Here is a 21,126-nt window from a genome sequence, read left to right as displayed (position 1 = left end):
GTGATGCACCTTGTTCAATAATATAATTAAATTTTATTAATCTAAAGTAGAGACTTATAAATAAATAAAAAAGTTATTAAGTGTGACGCAAAGAAGACAGTTATGTCTCTAAAATGTCAAGATCGAGAATGTAGTTATACATCCGATTTAAGACTAATAAAATTCAACAATTAAAAATTAAGTGAACCATGGCCTTAGACACAAATTATCCAAAAACATATTAAAATAAGTATAAGTCAATAAAAGCGACCGTGCTAGAACCACGGGACTCGAGGGATGCCTAATACCTTCCCCTCGGTCAACAGAATTCCTTACCCGAATTTCTAGTTCGTAGACCAAAACTAAAAGAGTCATTTCCTATTTATTAGGGATTCAAAAAGGTGACTTGGAACACCACAAATCAATTCCAAGTGGCGACTCTGAAGAAATAATAAAATAATCCCTAAATCAATAACGTCACTTAAATTGGAAAAACCCTTCCGCCGCCTTGCGCGAAAAGGGGTGTGACACTATATACCGAGGAACATCATGAGATTCGAAGCGCTAACTATCTGAAGGAAGGGTACAGAGATGATCCTTGCACCGAACTTTAAGTGTTTGTTGACCTTTCTTCTGTCTTTTGAAATGAGGAGGAACTTCAAATGAAAATATTTTCGAGTAGAAAAGTCAAGATAATGAGCGCTCAGCAACCCAGTGAACTGGTGGGGAACTCAAAGAAAAGGGGGCACACTAAGCAAGTACGAGAAATTGACCCGCTCCGCTTTCTCAAAAGTAAGGACCACTACTGGAGGTCAAACCATGGATCTATGTAACTAGGGAAGGGTAGAGGAAAAAAAGATCATTTCTTCCTACTGTATAAGTAAAATCTATCCATAGTTGGTCAGTCTCCCTAGAGGGCTTCTCGCTTTTCATGAATGAGATTGTCCTCGGGCTGAGGAGTGTCCCCGTAAGTTCATTGAGTTGTTTACATAGGCATGTGGTCCTCTTTCATAATGGCCTTTGTGCCGACCAGTAGCGGGATGCTACTTATGAGCTAGTTAGGGACATGTTTCGATCATTCCACAACGATTATGTGATTAACCAAGTCTGCATTGTGTCTCCCCTCTTTTATCCATCGCTTCCCCTCGCCAGTTACTCGTGATCGATCAGGATTCCGTCCATTGTCCAAGATTTTCCATTGTTTCCCTCCGTCTCTTTTTTCATCCATGCGACTTTCCAGATTTTATATTGAACGCATGACGTAGCTAGGATCCTTCAAATTCTATAAACATCCTTCTTAGTAGCAGGGTATGGAGAAAGAATAAGGAAGGTTATTTCACTATATTTTTTACCAGGGACAAAACCTACGACAAGAGTGACACCAAAGGGATATTAAATTAATGAAATTGGGATATGGATGAAATATAATGAAATAGAGACACTTTGAATTCTTTTGGAAATCTCATCTTTTTTCTTGTTAATTTCTCACATATACAAGCTCAAACTACAACCAAGAAGGTGGAAGTTGTCTATTTGCAGTCACTCTCTTATATCCTATGATAGAATAAGCATAGCAGGAAGCTTTCATGTCTCGCTTGGCATGAATCGTTGAACCTTCACTTTGGAATAGTAAAGCTTTAAAAAATGCATAATTTATTAAGTGAAATACGTTTACCGAATAGTTAGAGATGTCGCGGCTAAGCTAGAAAGAGAAATGTAAAGAGTGGATCGATCTACTACTTCTTGAATACCTTGAATTACTAAAGACTGGAATGGCGTTTTAGGCACTGAGCGAGCAAGGTCTCTTCATTCTTTTCAGTTTATTCACGTGATGTGTCAAGAGATGGTCGTCTCATATCCCATTCTAGTAGGGAACCTGCTCATAGATCGTCGCTCTGCTGTGTATGGCCCATCCTCTAGGTACCTTTGGAAGGTAATTAAGGAGGCTGCATAATATTTTATAATTTTTTGGGGAAATTTATAGCATCAATCTACTAATGTGTAATGTGTTGTCTGGTGGCCTTTTTATTGATTTTGACGATTGGACCTCCCTATGAATGAAAAAGGGGTACTTCGAATCGAGATTAACCACTAGTGATAGGGCAAAAATAAGAGAGGAGGACAAAGGAAAGAGTGATGCCTACATTAATGCGACTTCGCCCTTTAAATGACAAGGGGGTGAGCCACTCCAAGCCGAAAGCGATGAATTCTTTAGTAAAGGCATGGCTTAATACCACTTAGGACGGGAGGTTTTTCAACTACTATTACAGCTCGTACAATCTTGAGGAATTGAGACTAGTCTAATAAGTTGCTAGCCTAGTGCTACTCCTCCACAGAAGACTTGCTAGAATAGCTACCACCCTTTCTCTTGACTTTCTTTTACCAAAAAATTCTCACGTATGAAGATTTTGGATTAAATACAGATCAATTAAACGACTTCTGAAATCACCGGAAGGATCAAAATTACATTCGTAGGCCGATAATTTTTCTGGATAGGTCAAATTTATCGATGAAAACTCCTTGCTCAAGTGAGTAAGAACTACGACCTACAGTGTGTAGGATTTCAACCACAAATCTCCACTAAAATCTCAAGAGCAACGTTTCAAATTGCAACTTAGCAATCTAAGGGTCTAACTCTAGTACCTCAACTCCATAGTTCACTCAAACTGTTCTAACTACCCTCTAGCAAGTCAAACCCGCTTCCTGTTACAAACTTCACCGGTACAACTACTCATTTCAATCTAGAAATTATTATAACTCAATAATAACCCTAGAACTGTAACGACCCGAACCGTCGTTAATTAGGAAACAAAAAACTTCAGGAAATACTGGGGCCACTGTCCCGCCAGAGTGAGACAAATGTCGCTAGGGAGACAGCTCTCTAGCGGGATAAGTAGCCGCCAGAGTGGGATGGGCGAGACAGAATGTAAATAACGCGAAGTCTGATTTTCTTTCTTTTTCCCACTAAAAGGTTTATGGAAAAGAAAATAAAAAAGAGGACTAGGGATAAAAAGTACGACAGAGACAATGAAAGAGCTAGGCCCACACATTTTTTTATACAAAAATAATTCCTCACATGTCAAATTATAGAATGTCTCTCCCACCATAAAAATTTTCGCAAACAAAACAAAAAAATTCATGGCATTTAGCTAAAAGGTGTATCCCACACATAATATATATATATATATTAACAACTATGACCCACTACATGTATATTTTTTCGCAGGAATCGAACAAAAAAATCAGACTATAAGCTTAAAAAAAAGATGAAATGGTGGTGGACCCTTGTTCTTGTATGTATTTGTATTGTGAACCATTCTACTTGTTTTTTTGTCATCTGAACCTCTGAACTCATCAAAACACAATATTTTAAACACGTTTTTCACTACTCAACTGTGTGTATCACAAATGCCTGACACGTAATTTTAAAAATAATTATAAAACGACTCGTATGATTATAAAATGACACATGTATATATGGTCACTCCATGTCATTTTTCCTTTTATTATATTTGATTAATATACATACACTTTGTCTTTCCAATTTTTATTTCTCTTTGTCATAGCCGTCTCCATCCCCACAATCTCACTTTATCACTTTTTCTTATCTTCCTTACCCTTTTCCTTTTTCCAACCTCTTCTACTCTTTCCATTGAAGTAAAAAATGTTGGCACGATTTCTGGTTGTTCACAATCTCGTCGGTGTTCGGAGTTGATTTTGGGTTCTGTTGGATTGGGGTTTTGGTGGTGACCGGTGGCGCTAAGGAAAAGTGGGGGTCTATTGGGTGGTATGATTGTTTCTAGTTGTTCACAACTGGCGGCGTTGTGAAAGTCGAGACTTTTTGGCGGAGTTTTAAAATTATTAAAAATGTATTTTGAACTATTGAATAAATAAAACTTAAAAGTTACGAATTTTGAAAATGTTAGACCAAAATTGGATGTCAACAATTAGTATTTTAATTTGATATAAACACTAATTATACTCCACTTAGTACTTCACCAATTTAGTTGAAGAGAGACTATTATTTTAATAAGAAAGTACTTCACTAATTTATTTAAAGGGAGACTATTATGCATAATGAAGATGTGCTCTACATTGATCCATCACTTAGTAAAACAATATTTTTTACTCTAGAGTCAGTAGTAGTCTCATATTTCACTATGATTGCTTAAGGGAAACAAAATATTATAACAACCTATTTCATCATTGTTTAAAAGGCACCTTGTGCGAAAACATTTTTTAAAAAAATACGTTGTCAATTTAAAATTGAAATAAGACGATGAAAATTTTAAAAAATTTAAAATTGATCTAAACTAACACCATCATGTTATAGCGGAAATATTCTCGCGATTATGGGCCACTATAGCGTTGTGTCAGCCGCTATAACGAGCTTGACGAAATCCTTAATCTTTTGTTTGTGCACAACTTCAATTTCAAAACACTATCATAACTATATTACATATGAAATTTGAATTTTGAAAGATTGCATATTTCTTTTAAAACACATAATGACTACATATTACTTATTGGTATATCATATAATTATGGAACTTTTGCTCTTGATAAACACATTAGTTTTATATATATATATATATATATTAAAAAGATTTAATATTTTGAAAGTAGTTGTTAGTGTTATACTAATGAAATTTGCAAACATAAAGTATATCGAAGAAGTTGCATCTGACTTCTTGGACTAGATATGCGATGATACGAACTTTTGTAATAACATATTTCTACCCTACATTTTCTGGCCTTTCCCACTCAGTTTTCTATAAATATATTTTCTCTCCTTTCAAGGGGAAACTGAAGCAATTACAATAATGCAAATAATGAATGCATGTAAAATTGCATTGAATAATTTTGTTGGATATGACTAACGAAATGGTAGGAGGAATTATTTGAAGAAGAAAGATAATTTATTATTTTTAGCATAAAGTTATGAGGAAAACAGATGAAATTGACTTGGTTATTTAGGGGTAATTTGGTAGAGTGTATAAGAATAATGTTAAATAGAGTATATTTGTAATGGTTGAATTAGCAATGAATGTATTAATTATGCTTGCATTAATTAAACATATTAATTTACAAAGATACCCTCCACTATTATGATGAAAAAATGTAAAAAGGGATTTGAGGGACAATTAAATCTTTAATTAAATTAATGCATATATTAAAATCATTGCATTATTAATACCTAGAAATCTATGATACTAATAATGCACACTTTAATATATTACTAATTATCATACATACAAAAATACAAATCACGAGCTTAAATAGGAAAGGTCCCACACGGCACGCCAGGCGACGTTCCTTTGCTTCACAAAAAGCAGCGAGATAGCAGTGGACATGGCAGTCCTCCTGCAATGGCTGTTCCACTCTTCTCTGCCTAATTTCATACTTCAATTCTCACACAACCACTCCTCTCTTCTTCTCGTTCTTTTTCCGTCGGAAAACGCTTCTCTTGCTCGTCGTCGTCAACTTCCATGGAACATCATTAATCGAAATTCAAGGAATTTCCTTATGCATCTGTTCCGCATAGAGATTTAATGGTGGAACTTGTATCGACTATGGAGAATCTCTACTTCCTTGTACTCTGCCTTCTCATGTGCAGTATTTTGGAGAATGACTCTGCTACTGCTCATGCTTTGTAACAAACACTAAAATGGTTGTAGTGATTTTCTCAACTCAACAACAAAACAATAGAGAGAACAACTAACAAGCTTTGATTCATAGAAAATGAGCAATTACAATATGAAGAACTCGAACAATAACAGTAACTATAAAGAAGAAGGGATGAGGGAACTAAGAGAGAATTGGGGATGAGAAACACAGTCTTTGCCTAAGCATAATCATAATTTGCATAAACCTATTTTGCTCTCACTAGTCTTTATTTATCAACCTAGATCCAACACATAGCCACTTAATTCGATGTTGGGCCGCTTTGCCAATACTGGTCTAGGCTCATTCATAACAATACTCCCAACTCCAATAAGAACCTTGTCCTCAAGGTTCGAGTAGGCATAAGCATCCCCCGTATAGTCAGATTGGTAAGCAATAACGAAGCAACTTCATTGGCAACCTGGAGTACTATAGACATGGTGGTCTCATTATTGCTTAGCTGCTGATAAACATGGCAAAAATGTATACTAATGTGAGATTTTTCCTAAAGAGCAATGCATTTAATGATATCATCCAAACTTGTCGAAGCACTATTGGCAGCCACATAAGGGAACTTTGTCATATTTTGGAGCAGCAACTCACACAGATGCCAAATAGAAGCTGCAATGTCCTTGATCTCATTCCATTCTTCCTTACCATCAATCCCTTTTTTATCAAATGAAATATTTCCATGATTGGCCAAAATGTCGGTAGTACTGCCAGACAATGGGATGCTGAGAATTTCACCAAGGCTATTGATAGGATCAAAAAGAGGTCCAAAAGCACTCAAAATATCATAAAAATAGTACTTCGTACCATGCTCAGACTTGTCAATGCTACAATTGTTCACCTCGAAGTACTGAGCAATAGTTGTCAAAGCTCTCCTTCCGCCAAATCTCTCAACTAGAACTGATAACAACCAATTACAACCATGATCTTTCTGATTCACAATAAAACTCTTCCACATTCTCAAATTGAGTTCAGTTATAACTTGCCTTGCAACCACACATTTGTTCAAAAGGATAACAAAAACTAATGCATTACCTAAGCCATGATGTAATTTATGACGTGCAGCCGACTTTACTATCTTTATGACCCCATAAAGTGTGTAACAAGCAGAGTACACAACCTTCACCTTGTATAATCTCATTGACACTTTTACCTCCCACACCTGTACCATGCCAACGAGAGCAGTGATACAGCGAAGATGCAACACTGATGTTTGCTGGAAGTTGGTGACCAAAATGTCATGTTTTACCACATAATATTCAATGAAGATCAGTGAATATGCAATTAAAGGACATGTTAATGCATTGCATTTATCGACAATAGGGATAGAGAACACCTTGAACCAGTTGGACTTTTCACATCCTAGTTGTCTGGGATCCCACACTCTACTCATAGAATTTGAATACACAATTAAGAAAAACATGTCATTACATCCCAACAATAGTAGTTCCTCCACGTTCTCTTTATAACCGGTTAGAGCCATAAATCCGAAACCTATTCCTGGATCCCATACATAAAGATCCACTGCACTTATGGGAGCGGTTACAATAAGCATAATGAAATTGGCAATAGGAATAAATGGAAATTGACTCAAAATATGTTGATCATTGAATCCCCTAATAGATTTTCCATTTTCAGCGGCAAGAAACAATCCAACAAAATGCAACACACTAGTTGATATGGCACTCTCATTCTTCAAAAAATATTTATCAAGAAAAGTATCTGCCATACCCACTGTAAATGTCCCTAAATCAGTTTTCCATTTAGGAGGGCCACTACCAAGAGAGTTAGTAACTACATACCTCGTTGCCATATCTTGTTCGAGATGTTCATTCGACATCATATCTTCTCGACCAACAAGAGGAATTAAGAGTGATACCCAAATCGTAATTGGATATACTATTTCAGTAATTCGAATATGCGTATTCGACAACTCAGGTCCTTGCTTAGTAAAAGGAGCTAGAGTACCAAATGCATCCCTGTGAGGAGATTGGTCAAACAAAGCAGCATTATCTAGTGATTTTTTCTCCTCCACACTATTTGATTCTTTCATATCAGTTAACACCGAAGTAGGGAACTTGGTTTGCATACTAATATCTTTGCAGAATCTATAGTTAAGTTCAGGAATGCTAGAGCTCACAGTTGTATGTGAATTTTCATCGAACACCTGACCTTCGGTAATGAAAGAAGATTTTCGTACCGAATCTGATTCTACTGATTTTGCATTCCCAATTTAAGGAGTTCCCAGGCCTTCAAGAGTTGCGATCTCAGCATCACTTCCAATAAGCGATACCAAGGAATCCACATTGGTATACTTCTCAGGCAATTTCTCGAGCAGATGGTCTGCTTCTGTGTTTCCACTTGTGAAGGCATCTTCCAAGTCAGATGAGTACGTGACAGGGCTTAAATCTACAACTACAGAGGGAGAGGTCGCCGGAGGAACAAATGTAGTATAGCGCATATAGTCAATATAGGCTCAAAAAGTATCTGCCATACTCACCGAAGTTGTGCGTTGTGGAAATCGCATAAGCAATTTTTCCTTAAAATGCTTCCAATCGAAGAATTGCTTGTTATGATGCAACCACGTAAACCAAATAAGAGCTTCACCATCAAGGTAGAAATAAGGAAGAGGTAGCCAGTCCTTTTGGGAGAAGCCAAGGCAGGTGAAATACTGCTCAGCCCGAAGAATCCAACCTTCGGGATCATTGCCACCACTGAATCGATCCAATACCGCGATTGCCATTTGGAGTAAGAACAATGAAAGCACCAATGTAACAAATTAAACACTAAAATGGTTGTAGTGATTTTCTCAACTTAACAACCAAACAATAGAGAGAACAACTAACAAGCTTTGATTCATAGAAAATGAGCAATTACAATATGAAGAACTCGAACAATAACAGTAACTATAAAGAAGAAGGGATGAGGGAACTAAGAGAGAATTGGGGATGAGAAGCACAGTCTTTGCCTAAGCATAATCATAATTTGCATAAACCTATTTTGCTCTCACTAGTCTTTATTTATCAACCTAGATCCAACACATAACCACTTAATTCGGTGTTGGGCCGCTTTGCCAATACTGGTCTAGGCCCATTCATAACATGCTTCTCTCTATGTCAGATCTGGAAATTCCTCTTCTCAGGTACTCTCCCACTGGATCCTCAATTGATTATCTATTCATTCATTTCTGCAGCTATGCCAATTTATCTTTGTTATGAAAAACGAAAACAGATCTATATTAGTTGTTTGCGTTGTATTACATAATTTTTTTTTTACGTAAATCCCTAAGTAGTGATGAAATATTCAGTGAATATGAAAGTGATGATAGAGTTATTGACGAAAATGATGAATAATCGGTTCATAGAAACAAAGTCATATGTGTTGTCTATTTTACGATGTATGAAATGATGCTTGTTGCACTCACTTCAAACTAGCATATTGCTTCAGTGTCATGGACACTACTTGTTATTTGTTGCAACAAAGATTCAATTGACTTATAATACAAATATATACTTAGTTTGGATAGTTTTTAAAAGTTATGATTATAAATCATATTTTTGTCTTTCTAAATTTGGACAGGTTGATTTCATACTTGGTAGTTGGATTCACTGCAACTTACCCACAGGCGGGAGTGTTGAATATTACAAGCCTTTCAGCATATTTGAGACCTTCAACTGATGCACCAAACTTCTTAATTGAAGTTATCCGCAACAGTCCAACAACTCTCATCTTCATTCTTGATCTACCTCCGCGAAAGGACCTTGTCCAACATCCCGATTACCTCAAGACCTTTTATGAGGAAATGCAATTAGACAAGCAGAGACAGTTACCAGAGGTAAAGCCTTATTTCTCTTCGTCTCTATATATTCGAGCCCTTGTCTCTCCATCGACTATAGCTTGGTTTCTATAGAAATCGAATCTTCCCAGACCATTCACATTGATGAGTCCTGTTGCTAAGGTAATGCTGGATACATGGTTGGATCTGTGTCCTTGTACTGAGAGAAGATTGACAGATGATGAAAGTACAGATCTAGCTAAGAGGGATCGAATAATTAAGAATAAGATTATTGATAGATCTTGAATCAAGCTTCCCTAGGCTTTTCGGGCAAGAAGTAGCGAACCAGGTTTTAGGAATACTAAGGAAAATCTACAACAATTGAATTTCTTGCTCCTGCTGTTGTTTGATTGTGATTATTGTATGTAATCTTTATAATTCTTTTTAAGCTAGAGTGTATTAGGAAAAATAATGCATGTATTAGTTTTGTATATTACTAGTATCTTGTTTGATACTCTTTTTCAACCTATGTATAACTAATGTTACACTCTATTGTGTATTAAGATGTGCATTGCTAATATCATAGATTTCTAGGTATTAGCAATGCAATGGTTTTAATGCATGCATTAACATGATAAAAGACTCAACTACCCTTCAAAATCTTTGTTTACATCTTTTCCACCATAAAGTGGAGGGTATCTTTGTAAATAATTTTTTTAATGCAATACATACTATTTTTAATGCATTAAATCAAACAATGCATTAAAATAATCTATGTATAATTAATGTAAGCATAACTATACATGCATTGCTAATACAAACATTACTAAATACACTATATTTAACATTATTCTTATACACTCTCGACTTGAAAAGATGTAAATTTAGAGTAACTATAAAAGTTGCATTCTTCTATTTGGCTCCTCCCTAGAGTTTTTGTCATCCTGTGTGTTGATAGGATGAAACTTGCTAAATCAATAATTTGATTACTAATAAATTATTAACTTTTTTTCGATTTAGGTTATTGGTTTTGATTCAGTCTTGAACCGTCTTGGATCACACCATAGAATTCAAATCAATGAAGGTAGTGCTTCTCTTCAACAAATATAGAACTGGAATCGAACATACATTAGATGCATTGGAGAGATAATTTTCAATTAATTTCATTTTGGTTTGATAAATTGATAAGTAATTTAAGATAACTATTATTTATAATAAAATGGACAATTAATATGAGATGAAGGAGTAATAAACCATTTTTCCAATTGGAAGGAATTGAGGATTTAGACCCACAAAATAAAGGAATACTTAAGTTTGACAAAGCCTTATAAACCTTTCTAAGTTGGGATAAATAAAATATAAAGTTGTGAGAGATAAATTATTTGGAGAATCCAACTAATTAAGAAAAGTAATTGATCGCGGGACAAAAAATGAAACATTCATAAGTAATTGCCCACCTAATGCAATATTAACAAGTTAGCAGCACTGCACTATTTCTATTCACTTTTAATTGTCATAAATTTTTTTTTAGTCAAATTATAAAAATTTTGACTAACATTTTATTATATATTTTTGGCAAATATACTCATTACCCCCTTGAACTTGAAGCTTTTTATACGATGTACACCTAAATTAAATTTCGTTTTAATTACCCCGAACTTGTTTATTCCTCCGTCGCATACACCTTTTTATGCAAAAATTTCTTTTTAGTATTTTATGGTCTATATGGGCCAATTTAAGTTTTTTTTTTAAATGTAGTAATAAATTTGATAAAATATAATAAATTTCGTAGATATAATTGATAAATTAAGAACTGTATTTGAAGTAAAAATAAATTTATATTGGTGAAAATAATCGTTATATGAGATATAAACGATTTAAAAAGTAATGATATTATTATAAATTTTATTTACATATAAAACAAACGACTAGTAAATATATATAAATTAAACTTGGGTTGTTTTACGAAAATATAAATTTGTTGACCAATTTTTGTATTCCAAATCATGATTTTTGGGAAATTTGACATTTATCTCATAATATGAAATCACGAGATGAAATAAACAGGAAATTACATATTGAAACACTAATATGAAATTGCATGGCTAAACACCAATTTCCATATTGGATGATATGAAATTGCATGGCTAAACATCTACATCTTCATATATACTTCCTCCGTCTCATTTTATGTGACATCATTTTCTTTTTGGTCAGTACCAAAAAGAATGTCACATTTCCTTAAATGGTAAGTATTTAAAGGTACAATTCATCTTTTATCCTTGTTGGTCCCACTTAATCATAAAATAATACTCCAATACATTTATGAGGAGAAAGAAAAGTGAGTCTACTTTTTAAAGGGCAATTTGGTAAACATTTCAAAGTTTTCATTTATTTCTTAAATTCCGTGCCCCATCAAATATTGCCACATAAATAGGACGGAGGGAGTATAAAAATTCAAACGACGACGTTAGATAGAAAAGAAGTCCCACACGGCACGTGACGTTCCTTTTCTTCCCAAAAAGCAGCGAGATAGGAGTGGACCTGGCAGTCCTCCTGCTATGGCCGTTCCACTCTTCTCTGCCCAATTTCACACTTCAATTCTCACACAACCACTTCCCTCTTCTCGCTCTTTTTCCGTCGGAAAACTCTTGTCTTGCTCGTCGTCGTCAACTTCCATGGAACATCATGAATCGAAATTCAAGGAATTTCCTTATGCATCTGTTCCGCATAGAGAGTTAATGGTGGAACTTGTATCGACTGTGGAGAATCGTCTTGGAGAATCTCTACTTCCTTGTACTCTGCCTTCTCATGTGCAGTATTTTGAGAATGAATCTGCTACTGCTCATGCTTCTCTCTATGTCAGATCTGGAAATTCCTCTTCTCAGGTACTCTCCGACTGATTCTACTACTTATTACCTATTCATTCATTTCTGCACTTGTGCCAATTATATGTATTAGGGTATGATATAGGAATTACTTCCTGTTGGATGTTTTGTTGAATTAGTATATAGGAATGGGTTACATCTATGTTATAAAAGCTTCTATGGAAACTCAAGCGGATAATCCAATTCAGGCAACTATATTTAGCAAGACTGAGATTCGAGTGAATATACTCCTTCTCATCCCATTTTATCTTAATTTTGTGTTGTTGCATCACAATGTTATGAAAAACGAAAAGCGCAAAAAAACTTTAAAGTAGGCCGGGACTTTAAGCCTGAAATACAAATAAAGCTTGAGCTTTAATGAAAAAAAGACACAATAGGGAAAAAAATACAAATATATTATATGTATCCAAGACTAATAAATATAAGCATGAATAACAAATCTATGGACAAAGAAATTGATCTTTTTATAATAAAGTGTGATACCAATAGCTTAGAACCCTTATTCGCAAGGAAAAGATTGTCTTAGGGACTGAATGACGACAATGAAGTGCACATTAAGCGAGGCAAAGTGCTCAACATATTTTGAGCCTTGCTTCTGGGATTGAGCATTCTTAAAGCACGCCTTTGACAACATTGTTGCATCACTCCTACGTGAGACCAAAAAAATGCGCCAAGAATTTTCTCCTAATACCCTCCAATATGAATGATGTCACTGCTATCTTGTACATGGTGAAGATAAAGAAAACAAGAAATTATTATGTACTATAGAATAATGATTGAGAAAGCTAGATCTTGTCCTCTAATTTTAGTGGATTTGGCTTATACAGAAGAGTTAATCCATTACGAATTGTGCTTTTGTTGATTGGCCTTTTTACTATGTATGCTAAATATATCAGTCTTTTAATAATAGTAACATGAATTGAAATGCCAAATACTTAATTGTATAATGTGCTGATGGGAGTTAAGAAGATCAGCAGTACTTGTATTACTCTGTGCATCTGTGGTTTTCTCCATCCAATGAAGTCAGACAAGATCTTTATCAAATCTGTTTTTTTTTAGCTAATTTCAAATTTAGTATTTCTTGTTCAAGCCATATATCTTGCCCTTTCTAGTAAATAACAGTCTTATAATTCCTTTTAATTGGACATGGCTCTAAGAAAGGTGTTTGGATTATAGCTTATTTTAAGTAGCTTTTGGCTTTTAAGTTCCTTTTTATTTTTGAGGTGTTTGGGAAAGACAAAAAGTGCTTTTAAGCACTTATTTTTAGGCGAAAATAGTACAAAAATAAGTTAAAAACCAAAAATTGGGCATGACCAACTTATGACTTTTAGCTTTTAGCTTATAAGCTACTTAAAAAAAGTCAATCCAATCAACCCCTCTGTAGATGAAAAAAAGCATCCTAATTCTATAATAGGTTATTATATGGGTTGTTAGTATTCAAAATGTTAACTTTCTCAAAAAAAAAATGATATAAGCCAAATGGCAAATGTAAAAATAGGCCCTTAAAGCAATGTTGTGTCTCCTTTTGAGTTTTAAGTCTATCAATGGATTCTGGTGTCTAGAGTCTAAAGGGCATGTTTTGAAAGACAATAAACAAAAGGGGTTGTCATAAAAATCACATACCAAAAGGGGTTGTTTGTGAATTGTACTGCAAACTGCCATATTTTTCACGGACGACCCCTAACGTCCATTTGTTACATTTAAAAAATATAAAACAAACGCAATTCGTGAAATGTGGTGCGAATTCCCACTAATTTTTTAATAGTTTGTAGCATGTTCTGTGAACTGCATCTCAACTAGTTTTGCTGTGATCTTGTCAAAGTAGTTTGATCTCTGCTTGTTGCCCCTCCCCTAGGTTGAGGAGCTGTAAGGGGAAAATTCTTATGATCTGCAATCTCACCTTCTCACATAAGCTTTCCCAACTTCAATATCTGGTGGCACTGAGTTCCCATCTGAATAGGTGCCGAGGTAGTTTGTGAACTAGTATCTAAACTGGAACAATAGAAGTTTCTTGCTCTGGTTTAAAATTCAGTGCGCATCTCAGGAATTTCATAGTGTATGACCCAATGTGAATGGATGACTTGAAAATATGTGATTGAAGTCTGTTTTGTTACAGAAAATCAATGTAAACAGTGCTGTAGTTGTAGTATGCAATCTTGACTCTTCCTTTCAATTGAAATTGACTCACAAAAATTTTCCTTAGTTTTTTCATAGTAGGTTCCTTTGATGAATTTACCCACAATAGTCATTTGCAATTATTGGCCGAATTCACGAAATAGTCATCAGCAGAGAAAAATATGGTTGGCTTACCGAGATGAGTCTCATGCCTGATTTCAATAGGAGCTTCGGCGGTTGAGGCAATCGCCAAATCAGCTTGAACCTTTCTGCGAAGGTTGGTTTCGATGGAGCAACACCCTTACCTTTCCCTGCTAAATTGGGATTTTTCTGTTGGAGTTGAATATTGGGGTTTCTGATCTGGGCTTGAAAGATTGGTTATAGCAGGATTTTTATCAGTGGCAGCAGGGTTATGATCAGTTTCATTGATGTTGGTCGCGGCAACCGATTTCAATTTTGAAGAGGGTGTGTCGAAATCTGAGGACAATTTTGGCTGAGGGGGTGTATGATTTTGGTGGGTGGATTTCGAATGGGCAGTGTTTTCCTGTTGAGGTGTTGCATGGTGATCGGAAAAAGAGTAGGCTGAGTGTTAATGGCATCTTGGAGGTTCTGGAGAATTGTTGGGGGCAAGCTTTAGGAGCTTATTACTGTCCATGTGTTGTTCCTCTGAAGGATTGGAAGATATAGGGGATGATGTTTTGTTGTTGTTGTGGTTGTTGGTGCTAGAAGGAGTTGATTTTGGTGAGTTTGGGATTTCTCGGGTGGATTGGTTCAAACTAGCAATTGGGGGTTGTAGGAGAGCAGGTGTGTTTTGCTGAGTTGTCGGTGTAGGAGAGGCTGCAGTTGGTTGAGATGAGTATGGATTGTGGATGTATAACTAGTGTTTTAGGTGGGTTCCGATGCACCATTTGGGTGTTTGCTGAAAAGATCAATAGATCTTCATAGAGAGAAGCTAGAGAGAATATGCATCCAAAATTGACCAACCAATCTAACAGCTCGATTCAAGAATTATCCTTGTGCATAATTTGTAGTTTACTGCATTTCTGCTAGTTGCGTTCACCCGATATCTTCTTGGGGAAGTTATACATAAGGACTGCAAAAGCATCATGGAGATAGCAAGTAGGAAGTCTAATTAGTTCATCAATCTAATCTTCCTATGCTTGTTCATTCTTGAATTTGGATCTGGCTTCTGTTCATTTATTCTTGTCCAGTTCCATTCCTCTGCTTATAGTTAGTAGTTCCACTGAGAGTTCTTTGACAAGTCTTGTTTCTCTTTGAGATTTAAAGTTCTTTTTCTAACGCGTATAATAAAAGATAAACTGGGAACACACAGTTAACGATTTCAACTTTCTCATCAGGAGTATATGCAAGGTTAATATTTTTGCCTTTTCTAAATTGTGACAGGTTGATTTCATACTTGGTAGTTGGGTTCACTGCAACCTACCCACAGGCGGAGCGTTGAATATTACAAGCCTTTCAGCATATTTGAGACCTTCAACTGATGCACCAAACTTCTTAATTGAAGTTATCCGCAGCAGTCCAACAACTCTCATCCTTATTCTTGATCTACCTCCGCGAAAGGACCTTGTCCAACATCCTGATTACCTCAAGACCTTTTATGAGGAAACACAATTAGACAAGCAGAGACAACTTCTCGAGAAATTACCTGAGGTAAAGCCTTACTTCTCTTCGTCTCTATATATTCGATCCCTAGTCTCTCCATTGGCTATCTTGGTTTCTATAGAAACCGAACCTTCCCAGGCCATTCGCATTGATGAGATTATTCAGGATCACATAAGTCCTGTTGCTAAGGTAATGCTGGATACATGGTTGGATCTGTGTGCTTGTACTGAGAGAAGATTGACAGATGATGAAAGTGCAGATCTGGCTAAGAGGGATCGAATAATTAAGAATAAGACTATCGAGATAGATCTTGAATCAAGCTTCCCTAGGCTTTTCGGGCAAGAAGTAGCGAACCAGGTTTTAGGAGTACTAAGGGAAATCTACAACAGTTGAATTTCTTGCTCCTGCTGCTGTTTTATTGTGTGATTATTGTATGTAATCTTTATAATTCTTCAACATATAATACATTTAAAAAGATGTAAATTGAGAGTAACTATAAAAGTTGCATTCTTCTATTTAGAGTTCTTGTCATGCTGTGTGTTCTTAACCTACTCACTTTACTTAACCTGTTTTATGGTGGATGCTTTTCAATATGTGCTTTATCATATGCCACTTTGTAAAGGGTCATATGCACTTTTGCCCATATTACATGTTGCTTGTTAAATTCTCGTATCTCGTAGCCATACGTTTATATTTTCATATCGTTATATACTTTAAGTTTTGTTTGGACATGACGTCAGTTTCTAAGGAGCGTATACCTTACTAGGCTTAAGTTCAATTGTTAAAAGACAAAAAATAAAGATCAACCCAACTAAAGGGAACAACGTGCAACTTTATGTTTGTAAAGATGTTATATTTGGTCACAATATGTTGGCAACACTTGACTTCTTAAAACCATTACAAAATTGTTAAATCAATAATTTCATTACTAATTTCATTTTGGTTTGATAAATTGGCAAGTAATTTAAGACAACCATTTATAATAAAGTGGACAATTAATATGAGATGAAGGGAGTAATAAACCATTTTTCCAATTGGATGGAATTGATGATTTAGGCAAAAAAAAAGAAGAAGGAATACTTACTTAAAGTTTGACAAAGCATTATAAACATTCCTAAGTTGGGATAAAATATAAAGTTGTGAGTGATAAATTATTTGGAGAATCCAACTAATTAATGAAAGTAATTAATTGCGGGACCAAAAATGAAACACTGAAAAGGAGCAGCCCATTTTAGGCAATATTAACAAGTCAGCAGCACCCTAATAAATAAAGTAATTTAATACCCTCTGTCCTTAATTACTTGTCCACTTTTTTTTTTAGTTGTTTCTAATTAGTTGTTCATTTTGACAAATCAAGAAGGGATAAAAATTTTTACCTATTATATCCTCAATTAATTACTTTGAAAAATGTTTAACTTCTTGAAAACCTTAAGTTTTTAATTTATCAACTTCATAATTAATAGCGAAAAAAATGATAAACTCACTATATCAATCATTATTTTCTTAATAGGTGTGTCAATTCAAAAGTGGACAAATAATTAGGGAGATATAGTAGGTATCCAGGGGCCCATATCCAGAGAGCTTCTTCATTAATGATTTTCTCAATCTCATATTATATACTTCATCTGTCGCAAATTATCTGTCGTGTTATTTTTCTTATACATTTTTAAGAAAACATCAATTAATATGAATTTATTTAACTATCTCAATCTTTATTTATGGAAAGATATAATATCACTTCATTAAATATTTACTTTATTAAAATATTTGTAATCTTAAAAAAATAAATAATTATTGTTAAGAATAAAATAACTAACTTAGCTATATAGGAATACTTACAAGTATAGAAAACATAGAGTAGAATCAGGACCAGTACCCCAAATAAGAAAGTCTAGTTCACCAGATCCAAGAAGAATTATTACCTAGTACTAAATGACAATTTAAATATTTTTTTCTTTTCTTATTATTACTCCCTCTGTCAAACAATATTCGTCTATTATTGATTTTGCACATTTAAAAAAAAACTATAAATAGAAGAGTAATTTAACTATATCATCTTTTGAATATAACAAGTCTAATGTCTTGAAAAAGGCAATAGAACAATAATTATAATTAATAATAACGGTAAATTAGGAACTAAGTGCAAAATTATCCATTAATTTTATAAGGAGGGCAAGTATTATTGAATATTCAAAAATAATATAGTGGACAACTATTATTAAACGGAGAAAGAGTACCAACTTTTCCCCATTGTAGCAAGTTATTTACCGCAATTGTATGACTTACCAAATATGGAATATGTAATACTCCCTCCGTCCCTATTTACTTGTCCATATTTCCTCTTTTAGATGTCCCTATTTACTTGTCCATTTTGACAAATCAAGAAAGGACAAAAAAAAAATTCCTATTATACCCTCATTTAAACTTCTTGAAAATTTAAATTTTCCCCAACATTGATTAGTTATCTTGAATAAATTTATTTTGGAATCATAATTAATAAGGGCAAAATTGTAACTTCACTATGCTAATCATTGTTGCCTTAATATGTGTGTCATTTCTAAAGTGGACAACTAAATAGGGACGGAGGGAGTATAAAAGTTACCTCATGTATTCATGTTGTAAGAACTTATTTATTTATTAGTATTATTTTTTATTCTAATCATTTAGATTTAGTCATTAATTATGTTATTTTTCAAAACAATATGTTCTTACGAACTTGTCCACTCATTTTCACAAAAGTTACTAACTAATTAACTATCTTTTCAAACACATATTTTTACTAAATTTGGAATATAGTAACAAAAAAAAAGTAACAGCCGAAAATGCTCAACTTTCAATGCTAACTCTTTTTCACTTAAAAATGTAATAATTAAAAAACGGAAAAACTATCTAATTACATAAATATTCTAACATATCTTTCTCTATACTCTATAGTTTGAGATAATTATATGTTGTCTCACTAATTAATAATTTCATATCAAATTTCAAGTCAAATACATCTAGATGCATATATTTTTAATACTAGATATACTCTGAAATACGAATAATAAAAAGAGAGGGACGAGCGATATAGAAAAGAGATGAGTGAGAGAGTCATTGTATCATAGATACATACGAATCACATTAAATATATGTATCTGGGGTACGAGATACATATATCTAGAATATCAGACATATTCTAAAATACATATACATATGGAGTGAGGCAAGCAGGAGTGGGAGAGAGGAGAACGGGAGAGTTAATATATCCCAAATACACATGAATCCACTTGACTATAGTGTATCTAGAAAATATAATTTTGACATCTTGTATCCGAGATATATATATATATCTGGACACACAAATATATGTATCTAGAGATCAAACTCTAACACAAATGATAATTTCAAAAACTCACAAAAAAAAACACATTGTTAATTCTTAAACTAACGAGATTCATGTTATTTACCCATAAAAAATCATTAAGAAGCTTTGATTCGACCCAATCCAAAATCCAAAACTCATATGAAGAAAGTAAATATCTTTTGTATTGATGACACTATATTTTTCCTTTTCCCTTCTATTTTTAACATGTTTTATGTAAAACCATAGTTAATAGTTTTTCAGCCTCCTTTCTCCTACCCCTTAGGCTTCCTACCCCCTCTTTTCCTTCACAACCTTAGATGGGGGACATCACCACCTCCTACAACATCAAATATTTAGATTCTCCATCAATATTAATCATAATTTTAATACTTCTTCTGTCCCAATTTATGTGATATTTTTCATTTTTCGAGAGTCAAACAATTTAACTTTGATTGGAAATTTGTGTATATTGGAATCTTTAAATATTTTGAAATGAAATTTATATATTTATAAACTACGTAAAAAGTACTATAAGTCACAATAATTAATAATTCAAAATGTTAAAAGAATCTATGAAAAACTTAGGGTCAAAGATAAACTTGTTTGAATCTCAAAATCTGAAAAGTGCCACATAAAATGGGACGGAGAAAGTATGTAATAAAATTTACTGATAAATTTTAAAAATCGTCAATATATATTAAGCAAAAAAAAAATAATTTTTTTTCATGCTTCTAGATGCACATTGCTCACCCTAGATTTCTTACATCAATCTAGTAAATACATGTTATATGTTTCATATATATTTTTATTATATTATTATTAATTTATATATTTTTTTATGATAATTAAGATTTAATTATACTAAATTAGCATTATTTATAATATAAACAATTACATGTGTGGATAAATATTTTAACAAATGCAACCAATATATAGACCTCTAAATATGTCCATCGCTTGCCTCTACTATTTCCACCTTCTTATCCTAAGTTATTTTTAACATTATAATTAATGCACTATACTACTTGGTTTGGCTTTCGTACATAAACGGGATAAATGTCTGAAAAATATTCTAACTTTGGTCGGATTTACTGTTGCGATACTAAACTTTCATGAGGACCTATTACCTCCCTAGACTATTTAATACCGTATTTTAAACATATATATTTGCCCACCGTGGACATAAAAAATAATGCAAAATTATAAATAGTAATGTGTCCACGTGGACACATATATACCTTTAAAATACACTATTAAATAGTTCAGGGGGTAAAAAATACGGTATTAAATAGTCTAGGGAGGTAATAGGTCCTTATGAAAGTTTAGTATCGCAACAACAAATTCGACCAAACTTACGATATTTTTCAGACCCTTATCCCTACATAAACTACTACTGTTAGTAATGGTAGTACAATCTGATTTGAAATCTTCTGCATGTTTTCTCGATCGAAAGGAGTTTGCTTAGTAGGCGTTTGGCCATGCGATATCATATCACGATATGGTATCGTGAGATGGAATCAGCGTTTGGACATGCGATTTTACGCTGATTCCATCTCATGATTCCATATCATGAGATGTGATTCCATATTCTCCAAAAACCATGATATGGAATTATATGGGAATTTCATATCATGATTTGAGATATTTTAATTCAAAAATTGATCCAGGAGTTTATATTTTGTTAAAACAACCTCACATTTATATCTACTAACAATTTATTTCATATG

The 21,126-nt window shown here is 33.9% G+C and overlaps 1 protein-coding gene and 1 pseudogene across 1 annotated transcript; both read left to right on the top strand.

The window, feature by feature from the left end:
* Positions 1 to 5,348: 5,348 nt before the first annotated feature.
* On the top strand, positions 5,349 to 9,856 carry LOC102594729 (red chlorophyll catabolite reductase, chloroplastic-like; annotated as a pseudogene).
* A 2,121-nt stretch (positions 9,857 to 11,977) lies between these two features.
* On the top strand, positions 11,978 to 16,584 carry LOC102591737 (red chlorophyll catabolite reductase, chloroplastic-like). The gene is given in 2 exon segments (NM_001318612.1): positions 11,978 to 12,315; positions 15,835 to 16,584. Coding segments are annotated over 2 exon segments (939 nt in total). The 5' UTR covers positions 11,978 to 11,988; the 3' UTR covers positions 16,447 to 16,584.
* The last annotated feature ends 4,542 nt before the right edge of the window (positions 16,585 to 21,126 follow it).

This window comes from Solanum tuberosum, unplaced genomic scaffold (genome assembly GCF_000226075.1).
Source record: "Solanum tuberosum cultivar DM 1-3 516 R44 unplaced genomic scaffold, SolTub_3.0 scf00368, whole genome shotgun sequence".
In the NCBI taxonomy this organism is placed as follows: domain Eukaryota; kingdom Viridiplantae; phylum Streptophyta; class Magnoliopsida; order Solanales; family Solanaceae; genus Solanum; species Solanum tuberosum.
Note: the sequence above shows the minus strand (reverse complement) of the source record. Positions and strands in the feature narration are given on the sequence as shown.